The following is a 20,612-nucleotide window of genomic DNA, read 5'->3' on the forward strand; positions in this document are numbered from 1 at the left end:
GATCTATTTCCATTGTCTGTGTGTGTGTTTTTTTTCAGCACGTAAAAGATGTCATATTAGAATCCAACCCATTACTAGAAGCATTTGGAAATGCAAAGACAGTTAGGAACAACAACTCCAGTAGATTCGTAAGTATAAATTTTCACCTCTGATGTGTATTTATGATAAACGACCTGAGCGGCCCTGTGACTGGAGCTGATGACATTTACAGCTTATGACTTTTAGCATCAGTCCAAACATTCCGGGTAGAATGATGCACAATCACCACTTCATGTATGTGCCTGTGAGAACTCTTTAGGTAGAGTGTCTGGGCAGAGAGATACATGTTCGTGGTTCAGTACTCCACCATGTTATTCCTAAAAGCATTGAAAGATGATGGTTTCTGCCCCACCTAATGCATCTCATCATTTGGATCAGTGTCCAGCTTGAAGTTGTAAGGCTGTGTCTGAAGTATCTGTTAAATTAAGAGAAACTGAATTCTCTGGCAAAACTTGCATTAGTTCTGACCAAACAGGCTAGTGACTCAGTCACTCTGGGATCCCACTCAATACTTAAACAACAGGGTATTTGTGGACCTGTCCAAAGTCAAAATTTCATATCTGATTTCAGGGCAAGTATGTTGAAATCCAATTTAGTCGAGGAGGTGAGCCAGACGGTGGGAAAATCTCAAACTTCCTGCTTGAAAAGGTTGGTGGTTTGAATGTGTGAAAAGAATTGCATTAATCAATACGTATATTAGCTCAAGAAATAGTCTTCTGTAGCCAGTGTTTACTTCTACTTTAAGAAGACAAAAGTGAATGAAATATTGATTAAAATTAATGTAGATTACAGACAGAATGTCAGATAAACATTAAACAAGTTAGTTTGATATCAGGATTATTGTATTGAGGTATGGAGTTGTTGACAAACTTCATTGTTACATTGTCCTGGCAATATGTTAGGAAGAATAAAATTAGAACTCATTGTCAGCAGGTGTAGTTTATGGAAAATATGTGTACTATGGTAGAGGCATCCAGTGGTACAGGCATCCAACATTTCTGCATGGACTGCTCTAGTTAATACTCTACTTCATTTCACAGTCCCGAGTAGTTTCCCAAAACCCGAGTGAGCGAGGATTTCATATATTCTATCAGCTTTGTGCTGGTGCTACTGCACAACTCAAAGGTAAGTTGGACCAGACGGTACCATAATATTCTTGTCTTCTTCATATGCATCCTTTTGGATTAATGATTAATGTTTGCAGTCATTTGCTGTTAAAATATTGGGTATAAGAATGTAATTTTCAGTCATGTAGAAAGATCTATGTTCCGTATTGTGAGAGAAGTTTATATGTTGCAGAGAACTTAGGGATAACAACTCCAGACTACTACTACTACCTGAACCAGAGTGGCACCTATAAGGTGGACGGCATGGATGACGTCCAGGAGTTTCAGGACACGCTGGTTTGTGGATTGTACTTCCTCTTTGTGTAGCCTATGGGGATTCTGCGTTAGAATTAACCCCTTTGCTGGTGTTAGGAAGAGGCTGACTTTGGCATTCCTCTAGTGTTCATATGGCATGATGTGATGTATTTTTCAGTGAGTGATGTTTCACTCACAGGTGGTCAGAGTCAATGATGATGTTGATTGTGCGTCGTATTACACCTACAGTGTGGATTGTGTCTCTTACAGCTAGTCATGATGCGAGCGTGGGATTTACAAAGTAACAAATGACAGTGGAGAACACAGAGAATAAGTAGGACTACAGATCTTCTGAACCAAAACAATCCTGAAAGTGAAAAGCGTGCTCTGCAGGTATATTTCATATGTCTCTGTTGATCTTCCAGAGAGCTATGCAGGTGATCGGTATTCCTGAAGACGTCCAGAACGATGTCCTCTCCATTGTGGCTGGCATTCTACATCTAGGCAACATCAGCTTCCAAGAGGATGGCAACTATGCTGGCATAGCAAATGATGACTGTAAGTAAGAGTCTCTGTCTGTCTGTCTGTCCGTCTGTGTATGTGTGTGTGGGGGTCTGTCTGTCTCTGTATGGATCATGTGTTTGGGGGGGACGGTAGGGTAGGTTCATGGTTTAAGTGTCTGTTCGTCATGCTTTAGACACAGGTTCACTTCCCCACATGGGTACAACATGTAAAATCTATTTCTGATGATATTGCTTGAATATTTCACTCATTATGAATTTGCCTCTGTCAGTCTGTATACAAATTCACAGCTTCAATTTGACACCAGAAACGTAATAGATTTCTTTGCCTTTTGCAAAATATAGTGTTGATTAATCACTAGTCTCACTGAATGTGATGTCAGAATATCAGTGAAATATACTGTGTGTTTGAGTCTTAAAATCTGACAATTTAGAGTAGATTTATCAATTTATCACAGATTAAAAAAGTGCTGTAATCAAAAGCTATATTGAAATAAGGTAGTCATGTATTTTTGCTGATATTCCAGTAGGTGTTATTATGAGTAATTAGTTAAAATGAACTTTAGTTTTGGCAGGTGTCACCTTTGTTAAACTATTTTCAGTTCTTGCTTTCCCGGCTTTTCTACTGGGCATTGATGGTGAGTTGCTTCGCACGAAGTTGACTGGGCGTGTCATGGACAGCAAATGGGGAGGCAAGTCAGAGAGTATCGAAATGAAACTCAACAAAGAACAGGCGGAGTTCACCAGAGATGCTCTCGCTAAAGCCATCTACACACGTGTGTTCGACTATCTGGTAGAGGTGAGGATACACATGTGTCATGTATTAGTTGTTGCATAGTCAAGGCTCTAATTCCACATGGCTGCAAAAAGTTTGATGCATGTGCCACTTAAACACTCTTCTTTGTCTTAAAATGCTACTGGTATCAAACATTGCTGACTTGACTTAAACCTTATTACATCACAACTGCAGATATTGTTTCAGTGAGACCAATCTATTTCACCTTAGTGATAGTGCTGCAGTGAAATACCTCAGTGCTTAGTGAAGCTTTGTGATTTCATTTGTTGCCATAGTGTCACAATCAACTGTCTTCACTGATCTCTCAGCCACTGAAGCTGGTTGTCTGTTCTCCAGAGGATGCTGGTCATTACTGTGAACAGACTGATATCACTGAATGTCAACAGTCATCGTTAAAACAGTAAAACCTTATCAAGCATCTACTGTTACTGTCTTGTGTTGTGTCATCTGGTTTTTAATCAACACAAAGATGACATTCCGGTTGTTATCAAGAATATTCTTCATTGTTTCCACTTTCTAAGCAGTGATAAGCAGTTCTTAAATGTACAAAGTACAATTAACCAGATATATTGGTAGATTCTCTCTCAACCTTGACGCTGTTGTATCTATCACTCACTGTTTCAGTCGGTCAACTGTGCTATGCAGAAGGAGAGAGAGGAAGTAAACATAGGGATTTTGGATATATACGGGTTTGAAATCTTTGCCAAGAATGGATTTGAGCAGTTCTGTATAAACTATGTCAACGAGAAACTACAGCAGATCTTCATAGAACTCACCTTGAAAGCAGAACAGGTACAGCAAGCTTTCTTGAAATCTTGGTGTATGGTTGAAGATGTGATGTCTGTTCAGTTGATGAATAGAGCATATTTCATTAATTATAGAGAGAGGATGTGGCCTTGCTTATCTAAGGTGTTATAGAATCGATTGTTAATGCACGTTTGATAGAAACATGAGAACATGGGAGAACTGCTGGCATTACCTACTGTATATTATGTTAGTGGTGACCTAAAGTTGTCCTCAGTCCATGCTACTGCTACTGTTACTACCATCACCATCACTACTGCTATATCCATGAAGTATTTACAGTTAGGAGCACCTGTTGACTAAGGTCATCCTTATTCCATACCAGTTACAGGTAACATGTACACGGGTGAAAGTTGTCTGGTTAAAGCATTTTGGTGAAATATGTGTAGCTCAAATGGCAAGAAATTTATGGATGTCCGCTTGTTTGTTGTGAGTATTTTCTCACTTCCACATCAGGTGAATTTATCGTGTCCATCACAATATAGAAGTTGACTTCCATAAAATTCATGCCTTTATGTGTATCAATTCAAAATGCCACTCAAAGACTCTGTAACCCATTCTGCATGTGCTTTGCTGTTCTGTAGATGACTTTATACTGAAGTATTGTGTGACTCCATCATCAAACTGTGTGTCATGACTGTGGTAACAAGTACACCACTGAATGTTTCTTTGGTGTTTAGGAGGAGTATGTCCAGGAGGGCATCAAGTGGACACCTATAGACTACTTCAACAACAAGATTGTGTGTGACTTGATTGAGTCCAAGAGCCCTCCCGGAATCATGTGTGTGGTGGATGACATTTGTGCCACCATGCACGCAGTGTCGGAGGGAGCTGATCAGAAACTGCTCATGGTTAGTCTCTTTCTGTGATGTCGTGATTGTGTGCCATGTGATTAGTCATAACTAACATCATCTGAATGGAATATTTCCATTCTTAGGAATTGTTCAGTAGAAACTCCTAGATACATTAAGTATTATCTCTAAAAAAAAGATACATTAGTATTTACTCACAATTCCCATGTCTGAATGATTTTACATTTAAATTAGGTTATTTAACTGCAGGTAAAATGGGTTTGCAAGTAATCCAAGTTATCAAACCATATATTAATTTGCTTACTATTGACTGTTGAATGATGTGTGTCCAGTATATAGTTATTAATGAAAAAATGGGCAGTATTCGTTAGAATTTTTCCACTGTTTTAGTGTGAATTATTTATTGATTATCTGCTTACATATAGTGTGCATCTATATCTGAATTTGTGAATCACCAATGTTCCCACGTTATTACTCCGGATGAGTTCAATCTGTTGTCTCATCCTCTTGAAATTTTGCTTGATGAGGGTAGATTGAAGTCAGATTGTTTAATTCAGAAACTACAAGGCGCTGTAGGATCTCACGAGCACTATCAAGGATCTAACACTGGGTTCATCATTCATCACTACGCTGGCAAGGTGAGCAGATAATATGCAGACTATACCAACACTGTCCAACATTCTTTACTTGTTCCGACCCATGAACATCCGGGATGGACTTGGCCTTCAGCAACTCATGCTTGTCTTACGGGGCAACTAGCAGGATCGGCTGGTCAGGCTCGCTCACAAGGGTGACACATACCATCATATCCCAACCAGATTATTGATCCGGGCTTCCACTCTTGTCCATCCTCCTATTAACTACTGGTTTTCTTTGTTATACTGTGGGTTCTTTCGACATGTATATATATAGCTGTCTGCTCATAATTGTTTCATTCCTGCAATGAAGGAGTAAGAACATACTTAGAAACATTGTGACCCTTCACAATAAGGAACTTGTCATTTATGAAAACTCTAGGTCTTTATATGTATCACTTCTAAATGCCCTTCCAAGACTACATTCTTCGTAGATACATAGTAACTACAGTCAATATGATTCACATTTGAGGTATCAAGTGGGATTCTAACGTTCAAATTATTTTATGTCAGGTGTCTTATGATGCAGACGGTTTCTGTGAAAGGAATCGTGACGTTCTGTTCACTGATCTCATTCAGCTGATGCAGTCAAGTCAAAAGTAAGTACATGGTTATGTGTCTAGATTATCATCACTATACCAGTGTACATGGGTTTTACCAAACTGATAAACACCCAGAGACCTTAATATTGTTATCCTCTCACGTTAAGCTGAATGACTGATACTAGATTAATGTTCAAAGTGGTATTGTTATCACCTGACTCACTTGCTATTTAGGTAATAATTTCTTGCTTTCTTGATTATTTTACCAACATGGAAGTCCTGTGAAGATCCTTCAGTAACCCATGCTTACCTTAAGAGTCAGCTAATGGAATTTGGTAGTCAGACATGCTGACTTGGTTGACATGTCTTCCTATCACAATTGTGTAGATCATTGCTCATGCTGTTGATCACTGGATTGTCTGACGAAGACTCGATCATTACAGACTGCTGCCATATATCTGGAATATGGACAAGTGTGGGTTAAGCCTAACCAAAAAACAAAACCAATGTAGAATGATTTTGTGTGTTTTCCAGTTCATTTATTGCAAGTCTCTTTCCTGAGGATGTGAGTTCTCAAACAAAAGGTCGTCCGACTACAGCAGGCAGCAAGATCAGAGTGAGTTTTCTATTTGTTGCATTTTTGTTTCTCTAAGTTTCTTTGAAAAATGACGGAAGTGTAAACATATCATCAATCACAAAGGCAAAATACTTCCTTCCTTACTGACCATCATGTGAAAGAAACAGATTTAATATGGGATTACACACTGACAGTGTCTCAGTGTACATAAGATCAGGTTTTAGTGTGCATGGTTCTTATCTCTGTTGATCCTCATCTCGTTATTAATTATTTATCATGTGTCCTGTCCACAGACTCAGGCCAATAAACTAGTTACAACACTTATGAAATGTACCCCTCACTACATCCGATGTATCAAGCCTAATGAAACAAAGAAAGCTAGAGACTGGGAAGAAAGCAGGTGAGAACAGTTATCTGCGCTTCGTAGGGCACCTTTACTCCATGACATGGCTCAAAATCATTTACCTTTGAATCAAGAGATTAAACTGATGTGTTTTCAGTGCACAGCTAGGTTACCTGTAGAATTTGTTGAATTTGGATTCACATTCCCAACAAGAGGTTTCAAATGTTACCTTTATTGTGAAGGTGCAATCATCAAATTAACTGTTTCAACCAGCATTGGTAATTGTAATTTGATACCTCTGAATGGCCGGTGAGAATAAGATATTTGTCCCCAGTTGTTGTTAATGCAGTTTGATTCTTCTGATTGACCAGTCTAAATAGAGGATAAACAAAATTCATATTAGAACTGAACTTTCACTGCAGTATTAGCAAACCAGTTTCACTTTTTCAATCATTTTTATCAAAAATATTTAGAAAATGTTAGTCAACATGTCCTTGATGAAGTACTGTTTTGGGTGGTTTTTTTTTAACTTGTGGGAATATGCTCTTCCAGGGTTAAACATCAGGTGGAGTACCTGGGATTGAAGGAAAACATCCGTGTCAGAAGAGCGGGCTTTGCCTTCAGGAGAGAGTTTGCAAAATTCATCAAGAGGTTGGTTGGTGCCATCTGTTTGTGAGAGAATAAGATTGCAAGGTTGAGGGACATCAAGCGAGAAGTCATCAGGAGTACTGATGTATAAGCCATGATGGCTGTGTAAGATTGCAGATATTATGTGCTGGCGATTAGGTGACTTACTTTGAGAGTGTGCCATAACGTGTTACAAAGACATTGTTGCCCATAAGGGCTGTTCTTAGATGGCAAGGGTGTCCAGTTAACCTCATGCTCTGCACTTTATGTTAAAGAGCAAGGGCAGGCACATAGCAAACCAATTCTTTCCTTTAAGCCTGATAGGTAGCAAAGCTTTATATTCAGATAGTATCAAGGGCTTGGCTAACGTTTTTAGCAACAATCGTGTGAGTGTTTGCTTAGTTTTATAATGGTAGATTTGCCCCCGAAGAATGTCCAAGTTCACCTGAGGCACTGCACGTTATGTTCAAGAACAAGCGTGTCCCAAGTCACCAGAAACCTTGCAGATTATCTTAGAGGCCAAATGTGTTTAAATCATGCGAGGCACTGTGATTGACAGTAGAGGGATGCGTCATCACTTAACCTTACTATAAATAAATCTTTGATAATGAGGTTTATGTCAAAGCTTCAAAGAGATGTTTTCCTGACTTTGTCTCATAATCTGGTTACCATGGCAACACTCAATGCTGTGTTCTTCAGGTACAACATCCTGACACCGGAAACATACCCATCATGGCGTGGAGATCCACGTCAGGGTATAACGCACCTCATGAACTCTGTCAACATGGATCGGGATCAGTTTCAGATGGGGAAAACTAAAGTCTTCATCAAAAACCCAGAATCAGTGAGTTGTTTCTTCTCTGTTAAAAATCTTGACTTTTCCAGGTAGGAATCGGTACACAACAAACCATGAGGGTCATGCAAAATGACACAATGGTGGTCATTCTCAATGACTTGATTAATGTCATTATATGAACTTATAATCATGATTGACAATCTCTTAGATTAACGCATGTGTAATTTTGATGCATTTGTGTTCCATGTGTGTTGAATTTTGTATCTACTGCTGTGTTTACAATGTTTGTAAGCTCCGCACTGATACCTCTGTTGTTGTCTGCAGTTGTTTCTACTGGAAGAGGTGCGAGAGAGGAAGTATGATGGGTTCGCCAGGGTTATTCAGAAAGCGTATCGCAAACACTATGCTGTCAAACAGTATCTCAAACTCAGGGAAGAAGGTATGTCTTCTGTGTCTGTTAAGTCACTTTGACAACATCAGAATAACAGACTTTCTGAGCACTGAACTGGTCATATGTTGCATATTGGTCGTGCTGCATTCATTTCCCAATGAACATAAAATAACAATAAACCACACTCAAGAATGCACATTTCTTCCACCATTTCGGGCTGCCACAGAATCCCTATTACTGTTGAGTGAATTCCTTTTCTTCTTATTTGAATTTTGTGAACATTCTTATATATTCTAAAGAATTAAATTCACCTATCAAGGTTGATTTCCAAGGAGGATTGAAAAAAACAAACAAACATATCCTCAATATGTTTAACCAGTGCGGAAACAGTATGTGTAATTGTTGGTTGTTATCAGTTCATACCCCAAAAATGCATAGTCTGTAAATGATTTTTGTATGTTGTGTTATTACTGATACAGAGATACTAGAACAAGGTTATTAAAAACATAAAATAAAAATAAATGAAAGTGCATCACAGAATTGATTTTGATGGAGAGAAAATCCATTTAGTGAATATTTTTTACCACTGTGGATCATGTTTTCAGATAGATGTTTATGGAGACCGTTTCAGTAAAAGTTAGAAGAGTTTCAGTGAAATTGATACAATTGTTTGAAGCACTCTTGCAATGAGAGCCTGTATTGCCTGGTGAGAAACATTACATAGATTTTGTAAAGGTTTCAATGTGTGCATTCTTTGATATCAAGGTTTTCTTTATTTTTAGCATCTGATATTCTGTTGAACAAGAAGGAGAGACGAAGATACAGTCTTAACAGGAATTTTGTTGGGGACTATATCGGACTTGATGACTCCCCAGAACTAAGGGCCCTGGTTGGCAAGCGTGAGAGAATAGAATTTGCTCACCAAGTTGTCAAGTATGACAGACGGTTTAAGGTATTTGGCTTAGATGCTCTTTTGTTTGTTTAATGATAAAGGGTGGTGGGGTATCCAAGTGGTTAAAGCAGTTGCTCGTCAGACTATAGACCTGGGTTCAAATCCCCATGTGGGTACAACGAGTGAAGTCCATCGCTGGTGTCCCCACTTTTGATATGGTAGGAATATTGATAAAAGAAGGGTAAAACCATACTCACTCACTTTAGTGATAAAAATCCATTATGTACATCCCATTATGTTTCAGAGCGTCAAGAGAGACCTGCTTCTCACCACCAAGAACTTTTATCTGATTGGGTTAGAAACTGTGAGTAGGTTATATGCTCCATTTAATTGCTTCTGTGTTATTTTTCTGCCTTAAAAAAAAACAAAGACAAGAGTTATGTCCCTTCTACCACATGCAGGGATACAGGTAGCACAACACCAGATGTTTTCCTATTGACATTTATGGTAACTTTCAGTTGGATAATGAGTAGCAGTCTTAAACACTGACCAGAGTAACCTGTTGCCTGTTAGTCAATTGAGGCAAGTTACCCTTAACAGATGAAATCACTTTTAGACCACAACATGGTAAGAATTAACAGTTGTATCTATTGATTCATCAAGCTAAGACTTTAAAATAAAAAGACTTCCAGCAAATCAAAATTATTGTCTGAGTATTGTTTTGAGGCTGTTAGACTTGCCAGTTTCATCTATAAGTCAAGTTAGTGGGAACAAAGTGAAAAAATCCACAAAGCTGTGGAAATATATATTAGTTACCTTGCTTAAAGTCAATATTTTTAATTATAATGAACAGTGTTTGGCAATATCAACTAAGATCAGACTTTCTTTGCAATGTTCTATGGGTTACTGGGTGACAGAAAGACTTAATGTATTTTGGTAAACATGGGAGATTAAAGAATTTAAAGATACCAAACAATCTCATGTCAATAAAATGTGAATTTAAACCCTTAATATTACATTCAACGCAGGTCAGTGGTTATTATTTACATCTAATCAACTTTTGGGGTTGATGTACAGCCTTTGATTCATGTCTGGAAAACTGAAATACTCTACAGTGAGGCATTAAGGGGACACTGTCCGAATTTGTTAGAAACAGATGAGGATGACTGAGTGAAGGAATTTGACTGTGAGACATTGTGGTGTCTTAACTGGACTGGGGCACTTAAATGTACTACATGTACCTGCACGTTCAAGAAGTACAACATTCTGCAAGGTGGTAAAACATATCAAAGCAAAGGGAATATGCTTGATTAGACACTGCCAACAACAGACTGGTGAAATAAACACAGGAAAGCATGTAAAGGATGAATTACTTAAAAGTGCTCAAAGCCTACAGGTTACACAACCCTAAATGTTTTCCCATACACTTCTAGTAACCTTATATTTTTTTACAAATCATTCAGGCTTTCAACAACCATTACGTATACACATGGCTACAGTCAGGCCTCTAAACTACAGTAAAACAGAATTTCTGGCTAATTTGTTGCAACATATTTCCCAAGCACAGGCAGCAGAACACATCAACCCCAGTTGCACACAATATGTCACCCACTTGAAAATATACTTACACATGTAAGCGCAAGTCGTGGTGATAAAAATAACAGCACTGAATGCTTAAAATTGTGGTCAGTTTTACTGGATACAAGTGCTGTTCAAAAACAAAAACATTTTATAATATTTCATCCAGCTGTCACAAGTTTGTCTCTTTAGTTGTTTACATACGGTGCCTGGTCAGGCAGCATATGATTCTAATAGTTATAGTGAAGTGGAACCTACAAGCGGTCCAGATGCTGTCAAGAGTTGCCTTCCTTTGGCAAGCCAGAAACTAATTGAATCTAATTGTAGGTTCAATCACATTCTCACTACCTGCACATACTTTTCACGTAAGTGAACACAACCACACTTTTTTTAGTTCTTTGTCCTCTCAATTAAACCCGAAAAACTCTATATGTGACTAATACCAATAAAAACAGTATTAAACCAACTCACTCACTTGTTAACTATTTGTGCTTCAGGTGAAGAAGGGGCCAGACAAGGGAAAGAAGGTGTTAGTAAAGAAGCGAGAACTACCAATAGATGCAATCTCAGGGGTCTCTCTCAGGTAAGGATATCTGTCATCTTTTGAAGTGTTAGTTGCATCATATGTAAGAAAGATCAAACTTACATTCTACAGTCTTTTGAGAATAGTAGATTTGCTTTGTGTAACTAATTTCTTTCATTAGGCAGTATCTTATTGTAAAAGTACATGAAAACTGGGTGATCTATTAGCACGAATATTTAGAGTTATTGTGACTGATATGTTTAATTGGCATCTTACAATATTTGACAGACTGATTGATATAAACCTTAGTTAGTGACCAAATTCTCTGAGGAAAAGCTGTTGCAATATGTCATCTTTAAAATGTAATTTGTTGAGGTAGTGGCACAGTGGTACAAGGCTCTGGGGTTGTGTGTATAGTTGGATTCCTTAAGCAGGCTAGAATTTCTTCACTGGGTTTGAATCCGTGATTCAGTTGATTTGATCCATAGTTTGCGTGCACTGTGTCTGTGGTTGTGTTGATCTACGGATATATGGTAAATTTTGTGTGTTGTTCACTTGCAGCACCATGCAGGATGACTTCTTCATCCTCCATATCCAGGGCGACTACAGCAGCTTGTTGGAGTCCACGTTCAAGACTGAGTTCCTCACTGTTCTCACCAAGCGATACAAGGACAAGACCGGCAAAACCCTTCAGCCACAGTTCAGTGACAGGTGAGTCCCTGCCCTTTAGCACAGATGAGGAGGAATTTTGGATTTTGACGTTGTGTGAACATTAATGTATCGTGACAATGTGGATATCTGATGGTTAAAATCCTTTAACAAATTCATGATTTTATTTAGTTTTTGTAATTTTTTTTTAAAAAGCTACCCTTTGGAATAATTTTGTTAGTGTCCATCTTGAAAGTCATATATTTATGACACTTTCAAGGATGAATAGCTTTCTTTGCTTTGTATTATATCTGTCCATTTCTGCTGTTGCCCTCAGAGATATTGCTGGAATATTGCTAAAAGCTCACTCATTATTATAGTATATGTCATACAAGAAAAATGAGTGGTTCATTGATAGGATAACCCCAGCCTAAGCAAAACCCTTCTGTTTTGAATAGCCATCAGTAATTGTCCTTATAGTTAATGCTTTAACATATCCTTCTGTACGGGCATTAATGCCATGTTGTATTATATTAGCTTGGAGTTCCCTGTGAAGAAGGAAGGCTGGGGAGGTGGAGGAACTCGATCTGTTCGGTTTGTTCGTGGTCAGGGTGATCAAGCTGTTCTCAAGCCATCGTCCAAGGTGCTGACAGTCAGCATAGGACAGGGACTTCCTCGTGATTCTCGTAAGTAAATAAGGGTATTTGGTTTGACATCCAAACTCCTTAACTCATCAAAAGCATTTAAATTTATAGCTCCCAGATTTCATGATTTGGGATTAGGAAAGATGTTATAGAGACATAACTTTGTACAGAACTTAATGTTCATGGATTTGGTTATCAAGTATTTGGGTATGGTGTAAGATTTTGAGAAATTGGTTCGTACTATTTCAAATTGTGATTGCATTACTGAGACTAAATAAATTGTTAAGTATCAGCTTTGAAACTTGTTTCTTGTATAAATTTCATATGGTTGATTTCTTTTGAATTGCTTTCTACTTTTGTTGATCTATTGTCATCAAATTGTGAACACAAAAGTCATGCAAAAGTCAAAATCCTTAGGACATGTGATACACTGCTTCAGTGACATAGTGATTAGAGCATCTGCATGAGAGGGGAAGTTTGGTGGTTCACGGCCCTGACCACATGTTAAGTGTGCTGTACACTCATGATGTTGACTTTCAGGTCCTGGCAGAAAGCATGTGAGTAACGGCAACCCAAGGCGCCCTGCACCCTCCCACGTTCCTCCACCTTCAGGTGTGGCATCACGACGAGGACCTGCCCCTAGCAGACCAGCTCCACGTATCCCCTCAGGGTCAGCCCCGCCACCGCCTACATCAACACCTCCATCTAGAAGTCAAGGTGAACTTAAACAGGATACCTAAATGCTCTTTCTGTTGACTGAGACTGCCTGGCTGTATGCTAGAGAAATATGTTATGTAGAATTGTTTCATTTTGTATCTGGGATTGAATTAATACAGATGGTTCTGAGTAATGAGTAGAGATTCACTAGGGTTTTAAAGGTAAATTTGGGGTAAATACGTCTTTGAAGGGTTATATTGGTACTTTTTATATGCAGTGTCAGTATATATGTTCCTTGTTGCAGTAAAACGTCAGTCTAGTACTGATATCCAGCAGAAGATATTGAGTCGGAGGTCCACCTCATCAGACAAGACGCCATCGTTGCCTCGGGAAGGGGCGCAACATCTCGCTAAGAATCTCAAGCAGGCAAACAACAACAACAATGACTTCCTGGCCACACCTGATGCAGGGATTGCTGGGTGAGTGGCTCCATGATACCATACTCCATTGTGGGTCATCTTTACAGGTTCTGGTAGAAAGGGGTCATATTCAGATGTTGGTAGATGGATCATATTGAGAAACTGTTAGATGGAATTGTGAGAGATCATGTGGAGATACTGGTAGAAAATATCAGTAGAAGTTGAGGGGTCACATTGAGATATTGGTATAAGGATCATATTGAGATATTGATACAAGGGTCAGATAGAGATGTCAATAGAGGGTCACATTGAGATATTGGTAGATGGATCATATTGAGATATTGATGCAAGGGTCAGATAGAGATATCAGTAGAGGGTCACATTGAGATATTGGGACATGGATCATATTGAGATACAGAGACAAGGGTCGGATGGAGATATCAATAGAGGGATCACATTGACATATTGGTAGATGGATCATATTGAGATATTGATGCAAGGGTCAGATGGAGATATCAATAGAGGGATCACATTGACATAATGGTAGATGGATCATATTGAGATATTGATGCAAGGGTCAGATGGAGATATCAATAGAGGGATCACATTGACATACTGGTAGATGGATCATATTGAGATATTGATGCAAGAGTCAGATGGAGATATCAATAGAGGGATCACATTGACATAATGGTAGATGGATCATATTGAGATATTGATGCAAGGGTCAGATGGAGATGTCAATAGAGGGATCACATTGACATAATGGTAGATGGATCATATTGAGATATTGATGCAAGGGTCAGATGGAGATATCAATAGAGGGATCACATTGACATACTGGTAGATGGATCATATTGAGATATTGATGCAAGGGTCAGATGGAGATATCAATAGAGGGATCACATTGACATACTGGTAGATGGATCATATTGAGATATTGATGCAAGAGTCAGATGGAGATATCAATAGAGGGATCACATTGACATAATGGTAGATGGATCATATTGAGATATTGATGCAAGGGTCAGATGGAGATGTCAATAGAGGGATCACATTGACATAATGGTAGATGGATCATATTGAGATATTGATGCAAGGGTCAGATGGAGATATCAATAGAGGGATCACATTGACATAATGGTAGATGGATCATATTGAGATATTGATGCAAGGGTCAGATGGAGATATCAATAGAGGGATCACATTGACATACTGGTAGATGGATCATATTGAGATATTGATGCAAGAGTCAGATGGAGATATCAATAGAGGGATCACATTGACATAATGGTAGATGGATCATATTGAGATATTGATGCAAGGGTCAGATGGAGATGTCAATAGAGGGATCACATTGACATATTGGTAGATGGATCATATTGAGATATTGATGCAAGGGTCAGATGGAGATATATCGGTAGAGGGTCACATTGAGACATTGGTAGAGAGTTGGTGAGATATCTGTAAAGACATCATAGTGAAATATAAGTAGATAGGTGGGACTGAGACGTAGATAGAGGGTTCAGATATCGAAGGACCTGATTGACCTAATATCAGTGCATGTCTTTGTGCTCTCCACTGTTTCAATTCTTGGCATTGAAGTTTTCACTATCAATCACTGCATGGGGTGCAAGAAAGGCTCAGATATAAATAATCAAATAATTATCACTGTTTATTTTTGGTTTCATTTTTCCAGTATGTCAGTACTAATGTAAATGAATTAAAAAAAATATTTCTTAATCACTCTGAACAGGAAGAAAACTGGCAACTGTTGTTAGGTTGTTACTAACATAACCTGCCGCACATCTTACTTATTTTACATCTGTAAATTTGACATGTCCTTGACCTTGTGTGTGGATGTATGATGAAATTGTGTCCCATTTGACCCCTGACCATTCTCCATTTAAGGCAAGCTACTAAATTGAGTCAGGAGAATAGGAAAAATGAGTAAGTTGTGCAAGTGAGACGACAAGCACTTGCAGTAGAACGGTGGTATTGGTGTTGTGTTGTGGTGCTGGTGTTATGCATGATTTTTTGCTTACATTTCTTTTTCCATGTGCTTGAACCACACTTCCTAATCATAAATGCCTGTATTGAGATGCCGTATTGGTCATATTGCACCCCGGGGATTGCAGGCCTGAAGGACCTCCCAATATGCTTGTTACAAAGGCTGTTTACAGTTGAGTGGTTACAGTGTGACATAGCTCGGCACAGTTATTTTTGTGTTGCCATAGCAAAGACTGCTCTGTTGAACACATATTTTTGTGAAGATCATCATGAAGTAAACGACAACAAATACCAACCCTGATTGTAGGTAGTGCTTGAACAGATGACATATAGCCAGAGTGTAGGTAGAGCTTTGACTGATGATATACACCCTGATTGTAAGTAGTGCTTGGACAGGTGACATACACACAAAATGTGGGTAGAGCTTTCACAGGGGACACACACCAAGATTGTATGAAGTAGTTGCCTAGATGACACACACCTTGATTGTAGATAGTGTTTGGTCAGGTGACATACATCCTGAATACAGTTTGTATTTGGCCAGGTGACACTCAATCTGAATGCAGTTTCTACTTGGCAAGGTGACTCACATCCAGAATGTAGGTAGTGCTTGGACAGGTGACACACCCAGAATGTAGGTAGTATTTGGACAGGTGACACACCTGGAATGTAGGTAGTGCTTGGACAGGTGACACACACATAGGATGTAGGTAGTGCTTGTAAAGGTGACACACACCTAGAATGTAGGTAGTGCTTGGACAGGTAACACCTTAAAGGTCACATGCAACGTAAAACACAACTTTGCAGATTCTGGTACCTTTCGGTATGCACATACCGAAACAAATCATAAAAAATGCCAATTCATCCTATAAAGTTGAAAAAAAAGCCCGCGAAATCGGAGTTCAAACGTTTCACTAAATTCCCCCCAGCGCTGGGGGGGAAAAGTGGTTTCAACAGCTGTGCTGCGCTACGCTCATAACGCATGCGCAGTGAATAGGTTTGCGGAGCTTGAAACAGTATGCATGCCCTGTGGCTGAGGTCGTGAGCAGTAGTCTAATCTTGGTTGTGTACACAAACAAGTAAATAATCTACTCGTTACGTAAGAAAACTTGTTGATTGTGGTAAGCAATCTCTGTCACAGAGAAAGCTCAGTGTCCGGTTTATTCACACCTATATGTCTGTCTGCCTGTCTGCTAAAGACAACATGCAATACACAACTTCAATCACTGACCACGTGCAATTTGAACTTAACACCTATCAGACTATACAACATAAAGAAAATAAGTTGATTTATGACTCGTTCACCTGAGTCCCGTCTCTGCCACATTATGTAATTAGGCACGTGTGATACACATGACATGTTTCTATGTCTGTGGGTTGCAAACAAACTACAGCCATTTTTTTCTGATGACTGGATCTGACGGAAACTGGTGCAAACTCTTGTCAGTTTCAAGTCTTGCTTTGTACTTGGACCAATGACAGATTCCAGCCACGCAGTAGTATATCATCTCTACTGACATGATTTTTTATTGGATCGAGCACAAATTCAGAGAACATGTATTTTCCAAACCCAACATCTCTATATACATTCTTCATGGATAACGACTTCTTTTAGTGTATATGATTTTGTTTGACAACAGCATATGTATCCATACTGAAACAACGCATCAAGTACACAAAAAGAAGTTGTTATCCCTAAAGAATCTTACTTTCTTGTGACTGGCTATACTTCTGAAATGCCCATCAAACAGATCATTTTTCTGTACACACAATGAACCCTCAGCATATCAGCAAATGAACCAGCCAATCGGAAGCCGTCGTTACACTTGAGTGCATATCGACCCGCTATGACTAGGTTCGGTCTCCCGAGGGCTTCGTTTCAGGGGAAGTAAGCCCAAGTACAAAATATTGCACTTTTGAATCGTGATTGTACGCTTATAATTTTGTTTATTTGTTTTTTTAAAAGCAGCAATGTATATTATATGTCATGAATAAGTGATAAATGTGTTTTAATTATGACTGATTTTTTGGTTGCATGTGACCTTCAAGACACAATACTGTTGACCATAGTATGCTTCAAACATATCCACATTTCAGAATACCATGTATAGATGCAATAGCATACATCATGTTTACCCTGTTATGGAGTCCTGGCAGTACATGCCCCAGTATCCATGCTCTCTTCCCTTGTGAAGGATTCCCAAGCAGAATACGTCCCCTGTACCCCATGCATGTTTCCCACGAGGATTCCATGACTTATTATCTGATTCATTGTGTTACTGTGTTACATTATTATCACTCAGTAATGCTTACAGGACATTGAAATATAGCTAGGCTGCACCATAAGAAACATCCATGTATGCAACATCAATATAAGATTGAAGGGCACAGGTAGCCCTGTTGTCGAAGGCACCTCAATTTGTTATGTGTAGTTGTGTCCGTCCGGCATGTCAGGAGCCTGTGATACATGAGTTCAGGTCCCAGATGGTCTTGGTCTTGTTTCCGAATTTATCAACACCATACATATGTATATTGGATATGTAACAAAAGTGGTAAACATTTCATCTGATTATCCTGCTTAAGATTACATGTTATATGTTATGATACATTATGGAAAGACTAGTATTGCATAAAGTGGCATTAGACCAAAGTTTGAACCAAATAGTGGTGGGTTGGATGTGTCGTCCTCTCAAGGGAGTGTTATATTTCCATCAAGGCTGTTATGTTTAGAGAAAGTGGTCTCAGCAGTACTCTCATTCATCTCAACCTGATCATTGTTGTGTGTGTACACCACTAACTCATTGTAACTGTCTCTTGTTTCAGGTCACTTGTGTCGTTTCAACATTGCACATGTTCTTGTTACTAGCACAATGTTCAATGTAGACTGAGAATTTAGTTGACAATTATATTAAAATAGAGGATATTATACGGGTGCCCATGTCATATTATGTTTATGACACAAGTTCCTAAATGTTAGTATTTCCCAAGCGAGAGCGACATATATACCAATATTTATGCACGAGTGTCATAAACATAGTATGATATGGACACAAATATAATATCATGTTTATTACTGAAGTTGTCAGATGGAGGAAAATAAACCCAAATCTACTTTTGAAAAGACCTGGCTACCTATTGTCGATGTATGTAGAAGGCAACATCATAGAAGAAAAGTGATGTCATAGCATTGTTCATGATGTCATGTCACCATGACAAAGTGGGATTTTTCTTTAGGGCATATATGAACCCTGATATTTTCACCCTCGTAGGTAATAAAGCATAGATATGAAGCAGTGTGGAAATGATCTTTCACTTCCATGTGTATCTCTGAGTTACATCTTCAGAGTTTTTTATCCCCTCGGCATGTAATGCGTGGGGATATAGTCGGCGCCCTGTCTGTCTGTCCGTCTGTCTGTCCATCCGTCCGTAATCATTTTGTTTCTGGAGCGTAACTCAGAATCAGTTCAATATTTTCGGACCAAACTTGATAGATATAATAATCTCAACCTATAGTTGTGCCTTTTGCTATTTACAGAGGTTTTCCATGGAAAAGTTTGGTGTTAGTCTACTGGTGGGGTAGGCTTCCTTTCCAGAGCAGAACTAAAAAAACATTCAATATTTTTCTGCAAAACTTGCTAGATATATCAGTCAGAACCTAAAGTGGTGCCTTTTGCTATTTACAGGGTTTTGTGATTTCTTATTTTCTCACTTTCCATGGTAATGTTTTGGACGTAGTCTCAAAAGTGAAAGGTGTGTTTCGTTTCCGGAGCAGAACTCAAAAACTTCTAATATCTGTCAGTAAAACTTGGTAGATATGTGTGGCACAGCCCAAAGTGGTGCCTTTTGGTATTAAAGGTCTTTGTGATTTATTATTTTCTCTGGGTTCCATGGAAACGTTTCGGACTTGGTCTCAAAATGGATGGATGGGCTTTGTTTCCGAAGCAGAACTCAAAAAATGCTGAATGTTTTTCTGCAAAACTTGGCAGATATTTGAGGCAGACTACAAAGTCATGCCTTTAGCTATTTATAGAGTTTGGCATATTTATTTTTCCTGGTTTCCATGGAAACAATTTGGACTTAGTCTCAAAATGAGCAGATGGGCTTCGTTTCTCAAAAGACATTTGCCCTTTCAAATGAGTGGGGGCCAGGGCTACATGTCATCTTCTGATAGCTCTTGTTTGCTCTGCTGTGCAGAAGATGGTCTGCGATGTTTTACCTGTATACTTCCATGTAATAGCACCTGTGGCTTAAAATGTGCCCTGCACCCTACTGCCTGTCTGTCATAACAGTATACTGAACCCATAAAGAATCTAGGTTAGAACTGGTCCCAACCAACTCATGCTACTTAATTAATCATACAATCTACATGTTGGCAAGGTTAATTGCATGCCCACATTCTCCAGAGGCATGGAAAATTAAACCTGATATCAATGACTGGATTGTTTGGTCCCGATTTGATAATTTATAAGCTGAAAACATATTAGCTTGTAATACTATACAAGTTGCGAGCATATAGCTGAAATATTTCTGAATGTAGAGAATGATGTCAAAGCAGATTTGAGCCCCTCTTTTATACATCTTGCATATTTTACACATTATTATGTTAGTATCAATTTTGAGTTCATATCGCTCACTTTCCAGTTCATGACTGCTCAGAAGTGCTTAAACCGTAATAGATCTTGTTTTTACCCTGGTCACTAGATTTGTGTGCACTTAAACTTCCATTCTCAGCTCAAGTGGGTGTTTACAAATGTATCTCATATTACAGGATATTACGTAACAATCAACGCAAGAGTAAAACCAACAAGCCCAACCCTGGTGGAGGCCGCCCACGCCCAAAGCCGAACGTGAAGCCCAAACCCGCACTGCCTCAGTGCAAGTGTTTGTATGCCTATGATGCTCAGGACACAGATGAACTCAGCTTCAACGAGGGAGATATCATAGAAATAGTCAAAGAAGGTAACAATTCTAGACACTTTTGAAATAGTATCTTGTTT

At 38.8% G+C, this 20,612-nt stretch overlaps 1 protein-coding gene across 2 annotated transcripts in view; it reads left to right on the forward strand.

The window, feature by feature from the left end:
- The window catches only part of LOC137277721 (unconventional myosin-Ie-like), a 48,891-nt gene that overhangs the window by 22,972 nt on the left and 5,307 nt on the right, over positions 1–20,612 (forward strand). Inside the window, exons 6-29 of one of the 2 annotated variants that reach the window (XM_067809611.1) lie at positions 39–128; positions 610–687; positions 1,080–1,164; positions 1,339–1,442; positions 1,826–1,958; positions 2,524–2,720; positions 3,342–3,509; positions 4,202–4,372; positions 4,891–4,971; positions 5,482–5,567; positions 6,045–6,126; positions 6,381–6,487; positions 6,983–7,081; positions 7,757–7,901; positions 8,178–8,292; positions 9,027–9,196; positions 9,441–9,500; positions 11,212–11,297; positions 11,799–11,948; positions 12,423–12,571; positions 13,070–13,246; positions 13,491–13,665; positions 15,517–15,555; positions 20,384–20,574. In XM_067809611.1, the coding sequence (XP_067665712.1) occupies positions 39–128; positions 610–687; positions 1,080–1,164; positions 1,339–1,442; positions 1,826–1,958; positions 2,524–2,720; positions 3,342–3,509; positions 4,202–4,372; positions 4,891–4,971; positions 5,482–5,567; positions 6,045–6,126; positions 6,381–6,487; positions 6,983–7,081; positions 7,757–7,901; positions 8,178–8,292; positions 9,027–9,196; positions 9,441–9,500; positions 11,212–11,297; positions 11,799–11,948; positions 12,423–12,571; positions 13,070–13,246; positions 13,491–13,665; positions 15,517–15,555; positions 20,384–20,574 (2,938 nt within the window). The remainder of the gene's footprint in view (positions 1–38; positions 129–609; positions 688–1,079; positions 1,165–1,338; positions 1,443–1,825; positions 1,959–2,523; positions 2,721–3,341; positions 3,510–4,201; positions 4,373–4,890; positions 4,972–5,481; positions 5,568–6,044; positions 6,127–6,380; positions 6,488–6,982; positions 7,082–7,756; positions 7,902–8,177; positions 8,293–9,026; positions 9,197–9,440; positions 9,501–11,211; positions 11,298–11,798; positions 11,949–12,422; positions 12,572–13,069; positions 13,247–13,490; positions 13,666–15,516; positions 15,556–20,383; positions 20,575–20,612) is intronic. The other variant, XM_067809612.1, reaches the window with a different exon arrangement.

The sequence above is a fragment of the Haliotis asinina genome, chromosome 3, assembly GCF_037392515.1.
Source record: "Haliotis asinina isolate JCU_RB_2024 chromosome 3, JCU_Hal_asi_v2, whole genome shotgun sequence".
In the NCBI taxonomy this organism is placed as follows: Eukaryota; Metazoa; Mollusca; class Gastropoda; order Lepetellida; family Haliotidae; genus Haliotis; species Haliotis asinina.